This window comes from Phascolarctos cinereus, unplaced genomic scaffold (genome assembly GCF_003287225.1).
Source record: "Phascolarctos cinereus isolate Bilbo 61053 unplaced genomic scaffold, phaCin_HiC Scaffold_2;HRSCAF=192, whole genome shotgun sequence".
In the NCBI taxonomy this organism is placed as follows: Eukaryota; Metazoa; Chordata; class Mammalia; order Diprotodontia; family Phascolarctidae; genus Phascolarctos; species Phascolarctos cinereus.
In genome coordinates this window covers 230,677,139-230,691,050 of record NW_027555625.1, presented here as the reverse complement: position 1 = coordinate 230,691,050, position 13,912 = coordinate 230,677,139, and the positions used below count along the sequence as shown (strand labels likewise).

Below are 13,912 nucleotides of genomic sequence, written 5' to 3'. Positions count from 1 at the left end.
CTCATAGCCTCATGAGTATTAAATTTTGTCATTTTTGAACAACCTGGTCAGTTCATGTGATAGATGGGGAAGTATTTTATAACCCAAATGGACTACATGCCTATGAACTGCCATTTATTTTTTATTTCAAACTCTTTTTATTTATTTCAAACCAGAGGCTGTGGTTCTCTTGTGAGATGGACCCAGCCAATGGGGGCCTTAGGATCAATTGCCTAGAATGTCCTCTTTTTTTTTTTTCCCACCCAGGGCTCTAATCTCACAGACATCTGCACCCAACTCCTGCTTCAGGGGACCTTGTTAAAAATCTCTGCTGGCAACATCCAGGAGCGAGCCTTTTTCCTGTTTGACAACCTTCTGGTCTACTGCAAGAGGAAGTCCAGGTGAGCCCCACAGGACACTGTGATCAGATGGTGGTGACAGTGTTGGTGAAGAGAGTTTTGGGCCATGTTATAGAGACAGCATTGTCCTGGAAAAAGACCTCTGGGAGAGGGGGTCCTGTTGTGTAATTAACTCATTGTGTAACCCTAGTCAAGTCTTTCTTGAAATTCTATGTCTTTGAGTCTAAAGTATGGGCACTATCTGAAACTCAAAAGAACTTCTGTTCATTCCTTTTTTAATACTAGGAGTTCCTTGAGGGCAGGGAGAATATGTATGACATACTCAATTTTGTTCCCTTGTGGTGCTGAACAATGAGATTACACTTAACAGATTTTTTTTGACTGACTAAATGAATAGTTAGTGGGGGAACAGGCAGTAGGCACAGATGGAACTCTCTGTCTCCTTCCTTCTCCATCCCCTCTTCTTTTTTTTGTTTCCCCGCCCCCTCCCGAGGATTCTGGGTCCCATCACTAAAGTTCTGTTCATATACCTCAGGACAGAGGGAAAGTGACTTTGGGTCCTTGAAGGATATGCCAGAAGTTGACGGATCCTCAACTGAAATCCTGTTTTCTACAGGAAGCCTTTGCCAACCCCTCTTAATTATGGTGCCTTTTGTCTTAATTATTTCCTGTTTATCCTTCATATACTTGATTTGTCTATATTTCTTTTCGTGTCATGTTCCCATTAGATTGTAATCTTTTTATTTTTTCTTTTTTGGTGAGGCAGTCAGGGTTAAGTGACTTGCCAGGGTCACACAGCTAGGAAGTGTCAAGTGTCTGAGGCTGAATTTGAACTCAGGTCCTCCTGACTCCAGGGCCAGTGCTCTCTCCACTGTGCCACCTAGCTGCCCCCAGATTGTCATCTTCTTGAGGGGTAGATTAACTCCTTGAGAGGAGAGACTGTCTTTTGCCTCTCTTTGTATCCTCAGTGCATAGAGCAGTGCCTGGCTCATACTACGAGGGTCTTCCTAAATGTTTATTGACTGATACACACATAGAAAGGCTTCACACGTGGGCTTGTAGGGGACTGTGTCTTTCATATCTTTCATCTGGGTTTTGGCTTGGTCAGGGGCAGAGAAGCTTATCACCAGAAACTTGGCCAAATGCTGATTTTTCTTATTTTGGCCTTTGGTACTCCTAAAAGCTGTTCATTAAGGTGTGGAGGGGCAGTAGAGGGAGCAACCTTACCTTGAGTGGCAGTGTAGTCTAGTGGTGAGATCACTGGACTTGGAGTCAGGAAGACCTGGGTTTGAATGAGGTCTTAAGACAATACTGTGCAATTCTTGGCAAGTTATTTCACCTCTCTGGGTCTCAGTTTCCACATCTGTAAAAGTTGGACACGATGACCTTTAAGGTCTCTTATAGCTCTAAGTCTCTGAACTCGTTTATCTTTGAAGTTAGATCCTAGGGCAGGAGATGAAACAGACTGAGTTTCTCTCATAGTATTTCTTCCATTTTTGTAGGGGAGGAAATTAGACCAAGAAAGGAGTTGACCTGAGGGTTTGCCTTTCAAATGCTCTGCCTTCACTCTTTTTCCACCTCCTATGCCCCAGTCCCTACCTTCTGGCTGGACCAGGCACTTTTCCCAGAACACCGAAGTCTCCAAAACAGAATGTTCTGCCGACTCTGATCGAAACCTCTCCCTGTTTTGACTGGACAGCTCCTCCCCATTCTGTCTGGCCCCTGGCTGGGAATCAGCTGAGAGTCTGGCTGACACTTGCCAAACCCTCTGTGTTGGCGTACCTGCACTGGGTGGTTGTTGAGGATGGAAGGCTGGGGTGTAGCTGGCAAAGCCCATCCCTCAGTACCTATTTCCAGTCATTTCTCCATCCTCATAGCCCAGCACTGTGGGAGGGGAAGATGAACATCTGTCTGCTGGGGGAGGCTGGCAGACTGGTAACTTTCCTGATTCGAGCACAGGAGCCAGAGGGCTGGGCCCAGGAAAAGCCAGAGAAATGGTGATGATGGATCTGAATTCGGAGCTCATGGCAATGTGGCCCTAGAAGTGCCAGGGGTTGCTAAATCTTCCCTGGCTTTCCTTTTCATTTGTGCTTGGGGCACCTCCCTTCCTGCATCTTTGGTTGTAGTCTGTGCGATTGTGAGTTCCTTATGCCTGTGGGGAGGAGGCAGTTTGGAAAGTGGAAAGCGACCCAAAATTGGATTCGGAAGACCTGGATTCATATCCCAGCTCTGCCACTTAGTACCCATGAGACCTTGAGCAAGTCCATTCCCTTCTCTGGGTTTTACTGGGCTCTTCAATAAAATGACCTCTAGGAGGCCTTTCTCTTCTAAATCTAGAATGCTTTGTATTTTTGATTTGGTAAATCATGTGTACTTGTAGAGCTGGAAGGAACTTTGAGTGATCACCTAACTACTCATTTTACAGAGGTGAAAACCCAAGGCCCAAGAGATAAGTGGTGATCTGTTTGGTCACACAGCTAAGTACTGAAGTGACGATTAAAACGCATGGTCCAATTCATCAAACATAATTCAACAAGCATTTTTCCAACTTCTAGTATATGCAGGGCCCTGTGCTGGGTGCTGGGATACAAAACCAGAAAATGATAGCATTTGCCCTCAGAGAGCTCACAGCGTGACGTATCGGAAACTTTTGGATTTGGAGTTTAAGAGACCAAGGTTTAAATCTTGATTCTAGTGCTCAGTAGTTATGTAACCATGGACAAGTCATTTAAAGTCTCTGAACCTCCGTTTTTTTCATTACTAAAATGGAGATATTAATACTTGCCCTTTTCACCTCACAGCCTTGTTATGAGAAAGGTAGTTTTTAAACTTTTAAAGGGGGGGAGGGAGCACCTACTATGTGCCTACTATTGTGCTAAGCCCTTTACAGATGTTATCTCATTCAGTAGCTGTTGGAGGTAGCTGCTGTTGTTATTATCATCCCTATTCAACAGTTAAGGTTAAGTGACTCACCCAGGGTTATGCAGGAATTGTCTGACGCCTGATTTGAACACAAGTCTTTCTGACTAGGCCCAGCGCCTATCAAGTTCCATAGCAGGGTTTCTTACACTTTGTTTTGCCTGCTGAAATCTGTGAACCCCTTTTTAGAATAATATTTTAAATGCATAAAATCAAACACGTGGTTACAAAGGAAACCAATTACACTGAAATGCAGTTATCATGATATTAAAAAAAAAATCATGGACCTCAGGTCTGACTGCTCTGACTCCCATATTCCCGTGGATCCATGAAGGCTGCCTATCCTGTTTAACCTTCGTCCACATCCCCCCAGAGGTTTACCACACAGAATCAATCTGCCCAGCTTGCTGGAGGCCTTCCATCCTTGCCTTCTCCTGACCTGTGTGCACACCAACACAGCGCTCTGGCTAGCCAGCCCTCATGCTTCACTCTTGTCCTGTGCCTCACTGAACTTCTCGTGCTGTCGTACAGTTCCATTTATTCCTTATTTTATCTATCAGGATGACCAACACATGCACAGATAAGTAGAATGCAAGGTAGAATGTGGTGACTGGAGGCAGGAGTGGGGAAAGATTACTTACTTTGTTTGGTTGGTTTTTTTTTTTTTGGCTGGGCAGTGGGGTTAAGTGACTTGCCCATGGTCACACAGCTAATAACTGTTATGTGTCTGGCCGGATTTGAACTCAGGTCCTCCTGACTCCAGGGCCAGTGCTCTATCCATTGTGCCACCTAGCTGCCCTGGAAAGATTACTTTGATTCCACATTAGAGAAACCAGCTAGGTAGTATAGTTGATAAAACTAGTGGACCTGGAGTCAGGAAGACCTGTGTTCAGATCCAGTCATAGACATTATTAGCTGTGTGACCCTGGGTAAGTCACTTAACCTCTGTTTGCCTCAGTTTCCTCCCCCATGAAATGGGGGTAACAATAGCATCTACCTCCCAGGGTTGTTGTGAGGATTAAATGAGATAATGTTAATAAAATGCTTTGCTAACCTTAAACCATTGTATAAATGCTAGCTATTATTATTCATTGGTTCAGTGGATAGAGTCCTGGGCTCATTGAGTTCAAATCCAGCCTCAGATATTACTAGCTGTGTGATCCTGGGCAAGTCATGTAACCCTGTTTAGCTCAGTTTCCTCATCTGTAAAATGAGCTGGAGAAGGAAATGGCAAAACCCTCTAGTGTCTTTGCCAAGAAAACCCCAAATAAGGTCACGAAGAGTTGAACACAACTGAAAAATGACCATACAACAATAGCAACAACATTCTTATTCTTGGAGGAGTTGGTGCCTGAGCTAGGCTTTGAAGGAAGAAAAGGTTTCCTGTAGGCAGAGATGAGTGTCAGGCACTCCCTGTCTGCTCCCTACACTTCTCTAGCTCCTGGTTTCTCCAGCTGCAAGACCAGGAGTGAGCTCTAAGCTAGGATACTTTCAAAAACTGCTGGTTGGCTCATTCATTCAGTGGCAAGTCTGTCCCTTGTATGCTTGTGATCTGGGCCAGGATTTCCTTAACCTCTTTGAAGTTCAGCCTCCTCAAGGATGTGGTAAGGAAAATAGAGCACAGTATGAGTTACTTAGAGCCTCTTACATTATAAACACCTTCTGGTGGTAGGGTTTTTATGGAAATTGCTTTTGCCTCTAGGCAGTGCACCACTGCCTGGAGAAAGAGCTCACCTTGTCTACCTTTGAGAATCTGCCCTCCATTTAGGGCCTGTCTTGACCCTGGTCTAATAACTCCTCAGTCTGGGACAATGTTATGTTTATTAGCATCTTAGCTTTCTTGACTTTTGTCATCTAAGCCACCAGTGAGCTTCCCTGAAGCTGGTACCCACCATGCCCTGTGAGCTTTAGACCCTGGTGATCACTTCCTCTTCACAGTCTTAGATGTGTTGATCTGACTCTATGCAGAGATGTGAATTTCGTAATTGCAGGGAGTCATCTTGGTGTAATGAAAAGACAATTGGTCTTGCAGTTGGAAGTATACAGTTTTCAAATACTGTCTCTAACACTTAATAGCTCTTGGACTCTGGTTAAGTCAGTTAAACTCTTTGATACTCAGCTGTAAAATGGGGAGAATAAAAAGTAAACTCTCTCCCTCACAGGGTTGTTGTAAGGAAATTGCTTTGTAAAACTTAGAGCACTTTATAAATCTAGGCTGCTTTTATCCCAGACTAAACCAGTTTGCTAAGTGGTATAGGCCATTTGATTCAACAAGCATTGTTGAGAACCTACTCAACCTTGTGTTATGGGCATCCATAGCTAACTACCTAGTTCCTACTCTCAAGGAATTTTTAGTCAGATAGGCAAGGGATGCATCAGTATGGTATAAAGGTGAATGTGAGAGAGGGGCAAAGGAGAGAGCAAGCAAAGTTGTCTAGTTACGTTTGAGGATGAAGAGATTACTTAGCTGCTTGGTGGTGAGTATATTCATAAATACGTTCCTGGGGTGAGGCGGTGTCTGTGCCCTGCTCCCTCCACTAAATCCAGTGCTTTGTTGGCATTCATATACATGTGGGTCAGAATGTGCTTTCACATGTAGTCTGTCTTTTGACTGTCACAAATGGACTGGAGGTAGGCAGGGAGGTTCTTATTTTGGCTTGGTCCTGTGATTTCATTGGTGTAAATAGCAGTTCCCAATGGGGAAACTTCCTCTTTCCATGAAAATCAGCACCTGCTCTTTAATTGTGGAATTGCTTGGAGCCCTGGGAGTTTAAGTGACTTGCTCAAAGTCTTACCAATATGTGTCAGAAGTGAGACTTGAGTTTTTCTCACTTTGAGGTTACTTCTTTATCTCCAGTTGCCACACAGCCTCTGAGCCTCGGTCATGCAGAGCAGGGATTATTGCTGCCAAATTACAGATGAGGAAACCTACCATGTGGGGAAATTGGCTGAGATTACATAGGTCAGTTTTGAACTCAAGTCTTCTGACTCTCCAGTGTTGTTTTATCATCTCTAACATTATATATAATTGCCTTGTTAGAATTGGGTGGTGGGCTTTTTTTGTCTTTATTGACTGCTCTCTCAGACCTTTGCAGCTCGGGACCTTGATGGGGGATTCAGTTGATGGTCCTGGCGCCTTGGAGCATTTGGTCCCCAGGTGTTCACGACTGAGCCTCCTGGTATGCTAATTGCAGTCTGCAGCTCAGTGAAAGAAAGAATCGTATGGCTCCTCTGTGACACCTGTTGGTCAGGAGGCAGCGTGGTGTAGTATGTGAATGTGTGGGTTTTATCTTGGCTCTAATGCTGCGCATCTCTGTAACCTTGGTTGAAGTCTCTTCACTCCCTGAATAGGGGTTAATACTTGCACTGTTTCTATCACAGAGCTGTTGTGGTTGTGTAAACCTTAAAAAGCTATAGAATTATGCATTGTTGTTATCATCATTTTACCTGGAGACTTCACCATTCAGTTTGACCTCTTTTTGAAGCCTTACTCCTTCCAATCTCTCCTTCCCATCTACAACTTACCTCTAGTCCTTGGCACCATTGAAAGGTGGAAGAGTGGGATGAACCTTAGAACAGAAAGTGCCACAGCCGACAGAAATCTTAGGAGTCTGAGCTCTCCTTCACTAGATAAGAAGGGAGAGGGAGATTTTTGCTCAAGGCTACTTGGATAGAGACAGTGTTACTGGCATTAACCAAGGACCTTTAGACTGCCAGCTTAATCTTTGCTTTTGTTTGTAGCTGGAGCAGTTGCCTTGAGGTCCAGGGTCTTTCCCACACCTGGCCCCAGCTGGCTTAGATTGTAATTGACACAAATGGAACTTTCCCTTGCTGGTGGGCTCTTCCAGGTCTGTACAATACAATACCTGGGTCTCTATCAGTCCAGGAAATGGGATGGCCTCCAGATCTGTGGGAAAACAAAACACTCCCCTCCTCCTGCCTAACTAGAAGGTAGCAAAGGGGTGAGGATTGCTTTCTGAGTACAATAGTAGTCATGCTTAGAAATCTTCAGTGACTTGCTATTGTCCTTAGGGTAGAATGCAAATTATCTACTCCTAATGTATGGCTTCCTCTTCAATCTTGTTGCCCATTACTTCCCTTTCTTGTGCAATATATATAGTCCAGCTAGGTTGATGTGCTGGTTGTGTTTACCCCCCACCTCAATCAATCCTTTATTGGCTTTATACAAATATGTATATTTGTATGTGTATATATGTGTATATATGTATACACATATAGTCTCATTCTGCAACCTATGCCAGCAGCATGTTAATGTGCCTCTTCTCACATATCCCCTCCAAATGTCATCATTTTCCTTTTTTTGACATCTTTGATGAGTTGATGGATGTGAGCGCTCTCTTTCTCTCTCTCTCTCTCTCTCTCTCTCTCTCTCTCTCTCTCTCTCTCTCTCTCTCTCTCTCTCTCCCTCTCTCTCCCTCCCCCGTCCCTCTTTCCCTTCCTCCCTCTATCTTTGTTGTTCTTCTTTCTTTTCTCTCTTTTCCTACTGGTGCTAGAGTTGTAGAGCCTCAGGTTTTCCCTAGGTTCCTTTATTCTAATCTACTAATCCACTTTTCCCCTAAGCAGACAGTCCTGTAGACTTCAGACTGGCAAAATATCTGTTGTCTTGAAGTAAATTATTGGTTGGAGAGTATGGGAGGAAAAGAGTTGTGGGCCATGAGCCAGGTAGAAAGCTAGAGCTAGTGGGGAGAGGAGCATGATGCTGTTAAAAAAGGATGGGAAAAAGTCTGTTATAAGAGCTGATAGTATCAAGATCTGGACGGAGTGATAAAGACAATGTGGTCTAATCCCCTTATCTGAAAAATGAGTGCACCAAGGTCCAGAGTGGTTATTCATAGGCAACCCCTTCTTTGTTCTCTGATAGCTTCAAACAACCAAATCACACAAGTCAGCTGCAAATTGTATACTATCTTCTGTTGTCTGCTCTTACCTCAAGTATTTTGTTCTATATTTTAAATGTGACTTTTAAGGCTCTGGGTGTTGGTCAGTCAGCAGGTATTTATTCAGAGGTTACTTTGTTCTTGGCACAGGGGATAAAAAGAAAGGCAAGGGGGAGACAACACGTAAATAATAAGAGACTGTGTCTTATATATCTTTCTCTGAAGCCCCAAATGGCCTGCCACATACTCAGTGAATACTCACCCCTTGAATGGTGGATGTAGATTTGGGAAGCAGCTGCTTAGAGACTAGAGATTAAACTGTGGGCTTGGATGAACTTGTCGAGAGAGTCTTTCTGGTGAGTTCTCTATCAAACAGAGGCTACGTGACCACTTATAGAGTATGTGGTAGAAGGGCTGGCTTCTGGGTATGAATTGGGTTAGATGGCTGCTGCTCTTGTCTCTTTCTTTTCCCAAAGTCCTGTGAAGCATTTGTAGAGCAGTTTAAAAAAAACCTCAACATCTTTCATTTGATCCTCACAACCATCCTTTGATATGTCCTATTTCATTTTCCTAAAGCTTGCTCCCTCTGCTTTCCCCCCCACTTCTCATCATATTCTACCTTTGCTCCAACTTATTTCCACACATATCAATCATATCCTTCCCTCATTAGTCCGTCAATTCTTGGAGTACGGGCTTTGTGCTGCTTTTCATCTTTGTATCTCTACCACTGAACGCACGGCCTTAGATATTGAAGACATTAAGTATTTTTTGTGAATTAAGTTGAGATAGGTATAGTCTGTGGCACGGTAGAAGAAATGTGTGATTTAGAGCCAGAAGACATGAATTCAAATCTTGACAACTACTTTCTCCCCTTGTGACTTTAGGCATGTCACTTAATCTCTAGGTCTCAGTTTCCTCATGTGCGAAATAAACATATCTAAGGTCTCTTCCATTCTAAATCCCATGATCTCTCAAGTATTATGGATTCCTTATTTAGAAAGCTGAAATTCGGAGAGATGCCCATGGTCACACTAACATTTTTAATGCATCATTTAGCAAAGGCTAAGACTGGTTTCTTGTGATCTCCAGGGTACACTTCTACCCATTTCAAATACCACCTCCCATCTGTGGCTTTACCTTTTTAGAAATGCCTCCATCTATTGCTTCCTCTGCTCTGCACTAGAACTTTGTGAGCTAGAAAGGACAGGAATTATTTTACCTCAGTTTGACAGATGAAGAAATTTAGAGCCAGAGAGGGCCAGTGAAGGGCTATGTACTCATTGTGCTTCGTCTTCACCATTTCAGGGTCACTGGGGGAAAAAAGTCAGCCAAAAGGACCAAGTCTATCAATGGATCCCTCTATATCTTCAGAGGTCGGATCAACACTGAAGTCATGGAGGTGGAGAATGTGGAAGATGGCACAGGTAACAGCTACCTCATCATGGTGGACTGCTTTCTGTCTGTGTGTGCTACCTTATCCTTCCACACATGAAAATGTGCCCAGAGTTGAGTCTGAGTATGTGGGAAGGAAGTACTGTTAAGTTGGGGCATCCTTGGGCCTCTGACTGGTGTCTTTGCATGGCCCTCTCTCACTTAAATCCAATTCACTTGCACGTCATGGCATCACCTCCCTGATGCTGCAGTCCTTTTGGAGAGCCAAGGACAAACAGAAGTAAAGCAGCAGGAGATGGGCCGGGCTTGGTCAGGCTTTCACTCTATCTATCTTCCTCGAAACATGTTATCTTGAAGCAGTTCTTCAGAATGGGACTGGCTATACTCTTTGTGTTGGGTTGCTTGGCCTGGGTTTAACTGTGCCAGTCAACTTGGGGCTCAGTAATAGGAAAGGGGAAGGAAATAAGGCAAGGTCTAAAATAACTTAGATTTCTGAAATGAGTCAAGATGGGAAGGAGTCAGTAATCTGACTTCAGAGTCATATTGGTGAATTCGGTGAGCCTGTGGCTATCAGGTATCCTGTGATTCTGGTACTGGTAGGTTGAGGAAGGGCTTATAGAGTAATCCTAAATTCCAATCTCTAGCATAGCAGTGGGAGAGAAGGCAGGCTTGCTCCTTTTTCCATCGGCAGATTCCTTCCTCACCAGACTCTATTCTTCTCTCTCCATTCCTTCCTAGCGGATTACCACAGCAATGGCTACACTGTCACAAATGGCTGGAAGATCCATAATACCGCCAAAAACAAATGGTTTGTTTGTATGGCTAAAACGGCGGAGGACAAACAGAAATGGCTAGATGCCATCATCAAGGAGAGGGAGCAGAGAGAGAGTGAGTATTTTGGGACTCCCTTTCCTGTCTGTTTTCTCTAGTACCTGGGAACAACCTGATTTGGGTACCAGAAGAGACTGGCTGAATGAATGAAAAGAGAATTGAGTGCTCACTACATGCTAAGTACCATACTAAGTGCTAATGATAAGACTAGAAATACGAAAGTTAAACAGTTCCTATCTTTAAGAGAAGTAAATATATTTAGAGCAGTGGTGTGCAGGGACCTGTGTTGTGGTCTTGGGGAAGATGAGTGGAGACATAGAAGAGTCTTTTCCAGTCTCAGTGCCAGTCTTGATTTGATTATGGTTCCAGAGCTGAAAAATGGGCTACATGTCTAGTGTCTGGTAAGAAGATGTCTGGGGTGTTAAGTGAGGTATGTCTGCGACTGGTTACATATATAGATCACTAGAAGGCACTCACAAGTCAGGAAGGTGGAAGCTTCAGAGCTAGAACTCTGTTAGGGCGTGGTGTCTGGTCTAGAAGGTACCAGTTAGGGAGGCAAGCAAATACATGGATAAAGTGGCGTGAAAGGTTTGAAATACGTTTTTCTGAATGGATAGGAATGGTGGGAACCAGGTATATGAGGAAGGAAGAGAGTAGCTATGGTGAATTTGGTCTACTGAAAGTAGCACTGGGTTAGAAACCAGGGGACCTGCATTCAAAGTGACTTTCTCATTTGGAGATGATGATCTTATGGTTGAGAGCTGGGAGGAGGCATGAAGTGGGGATACAACTGGGGAGAGTTTTCTCCCCTTGGTTGGGCAGCAATTTGGTTAAGCCCTTTCCCTTCTTCATTTATAAAATGAGGGGAGATAGTACTAGCAGGTCTCTAATATTCTATATTCTAGGTAAGAGAAAATCAGTGTGAAGGAGAAAAAATGCTAGATTTAGAGTTGAGAGTTGTGTGTTTGAATCCCGTGTCTGATACTTACGTGATCAAGTCACTTAACTTCTTTTGCTTCAGTTTTCTCATCCATAAAAGGGAAATAATGATAGTACCCACCTTCCAGGATTGTTGTGAGGAATGAATGAGATGATATATATAAAATATTTTCCAAATCTTAAACGGCTTTATAGATATCACACTAGTAGTACAAGTAGCAGCAGTAGCTGCAGTAATAGCAGTTGTTACTACTCAAGATCCTTTGGTCTCATTAGCCTGGGGAGGTTAGACCTTGATGTTCTCCCCTCTATGGCCCCATTTCCTTATTCCTGGCTTTTAGATGAGTGTAGTAAACCAAGAAAGCTGTCTCTTTTAAGATGGTATAATGGTTTAGTCCAGTGGTGCCAAACTCAGATGGAAATCAGGGCTGCTAAACCACAAATAAGGATCCCTGCAGGCTGCATACTGACTTAGAGAACCACATGGGAACATTATCTATTTCGTACTGTATTTTTATTTATTTTGTTTCCCAATTACATTTTAATCTGGTTCAGGCCACATGCAGCCTCTAGGCTGTGTGTTTGACACCTGGTTTAGGAGTGATATAGTGCTATACTTGTAGCCAGGAAACCCTAGTTCAAATCATGCCCCCAATGCTTATTCTCTGCCTGTGCTAGTCACTTAATCTGTCAGTGCTTCAGTTTCCTCATCTGTAAAAGCGAAGGTGGTTGGACTCCATGTACTCTAAAGGTAACTTTTAGCTCTGAATCTGTAATCTTATGATTCTTTGGTTACACTAAATTGCACCATTGGTCATTCTTCTCTCTTCTCTGCTGTTTAAAATTTTTTCTTTGAGGGGCATTGATTATTGACTACCCTACTGTTAGACCAAGAGTTATTACCAGATTTCAGGGCATCTATGAAGTTGTCTGTTATTTTTCCACTCAAACTTATTTTTATTAATGTTTCTTTTGTAAATCTATGCATGTTATTTTATTTGTTTAAAAACATTATTCTCAAAAGGAGTCCATCCATTTCACTCAAGTGCTAAAGGGGGCAGTAAAGGAGAAAAAAGGGCTAAGGGGCTAAGGATTCCTACTTTGGACAGTGGTGAATGTCTTTTTTGGGTTACCTGGAGCCGCTAGAAATAGCTACATGCCTCTCTTCCAGCAGCCCATACCTCTTACATCAAGTCCTTTCTACCCAAGTAGCTTGTTGAAAAGTTTGGGGGAGGGGAATGTCTCATGCCAAGTATGGCCTCCATATGGGTTTTATTGTTAAGTTATAATCTATCTCATGAGCACTTTCCAAAGTTTGAGAATGTTAGGTTCCAGGAACTTGAGAGCTGGAACAAATCTTGGCTCTGCCACTTAGTATCTATGTGATTTGGGGGAATAATTTAGCTTCTTAGGGGCTTAGTTCTCATTTGTAAAATGAGAATGTTGACTCAGTTTCTAACGTGCCTCTCAGCTCTCCATCCTATGACCTGTGATCTCAACCTTCTTATTTTCTAGAAGAGGAAACTGAGACTAACCAAAGGGAATAGGTTTGTTAATATTGTTTTAGTCCTCTGCCAAAGCCCTGTTCCATGGTCTCATCATGGTGCAGATACAACTCTAGGTTCTCAAATGCTTTGCTTTTGGAATACCAGATCACACAGGTCCCGCGAAGGAGAAAAGTTTTGGTTTATGGGCTCAGTGATGGACTGCATTGCATGTCTTGTCATTTAAGGTCTTAACCAAGTTTGGAGAAACTCATCACTAGGAAGATGGTGGCCAGGGGATTGAATGTCTATGTCAGCAGCAAACTCATGAAAATGTCTTTTGAGAGACTGTGGTCCTGATCAGTAGAGGGAGTTCCTGTGCTGCTGGATACTTGAGAAACATTGATTATTATTTTCAGTCTGATTGGTTTAGATTTTCTGCATAAAATAATCTCTCCCCTTCATCTCTAGCACTCCTGTTATTGGCTTATCAAGAGCAGGTAGTAGTATTGATATTTTAAGGCAGGGCTTCTTAAACTATTTTTTGTTTATGGAACCTTTTGGCAGTCAGATGGTGCCTTCACAGACCATAAAATAAAATACACAGGATTACAAAGGAAAGCATTGATATTTCTGAAATATAGTTATCAGAATTAAAAAACAAAAACAAGTCTCTGAACTGTAGTTGTGTGGTAAAGGAGTTATGTGGGTTTGAAGGGCTTGCTTGCTTGACTGGAAGGGTGGTGTTTCAGATAGGAATAGGAAACAGAGTGAGCTGGAGTTCCACGTTGCACTTGAATTGTTGAGCCTCTGAGAGCGTAAATTGCTGCTCAGTTTCATGCTAAGAGGGACCTAAGATTTTTTGGCTATTATGAGCTACATTTGCCATGGCCCCTTCTGCTGGCTGGGTTGACTTTTAACTCTGTCATTTGCCATGAGCCTAAAGGAGAAGAGATGTGAATGGGGACAGCTTCGCTCAGATAAACTTCAGTGGATGTGATGGAAAGAGCTTTTGATGGGGAAGCAAGAGAGCTGATGTTCCGGGTGATTTGTGATCTTGAGCAAATTAGACTAGATGGTCTCTAAGTTTCACTCAATCCCTTGTATCTGT

The 13,912-nt window shown here is 43.1% G+C and overlaps 1 protein-coding gene across 1 annotated transcript in view; it reads left to right on the top strand.

Annotated features, from left to right (window-relative positions):
• PREX1 (phosphatidylinositol-3,4,5-trisphosphate dependent Rac exchange factor 1) overlaps window positions 1-13,912 on the top strand; it is a 236,144-nt gene that overhangs the window by 130,851 nt on the left and 91,381 nt on the right. The window contains 3 exon segments of the mRNA XM_020984168.2: window positions 247-380; window positions 9,461-9,579; window positions 10,286-10,435. Coding sequence (XP_020839827.1) covers window positions 247-380; window positions 9,461-9,579; window positions 10,286-10,435 — 403 coding nt within the window.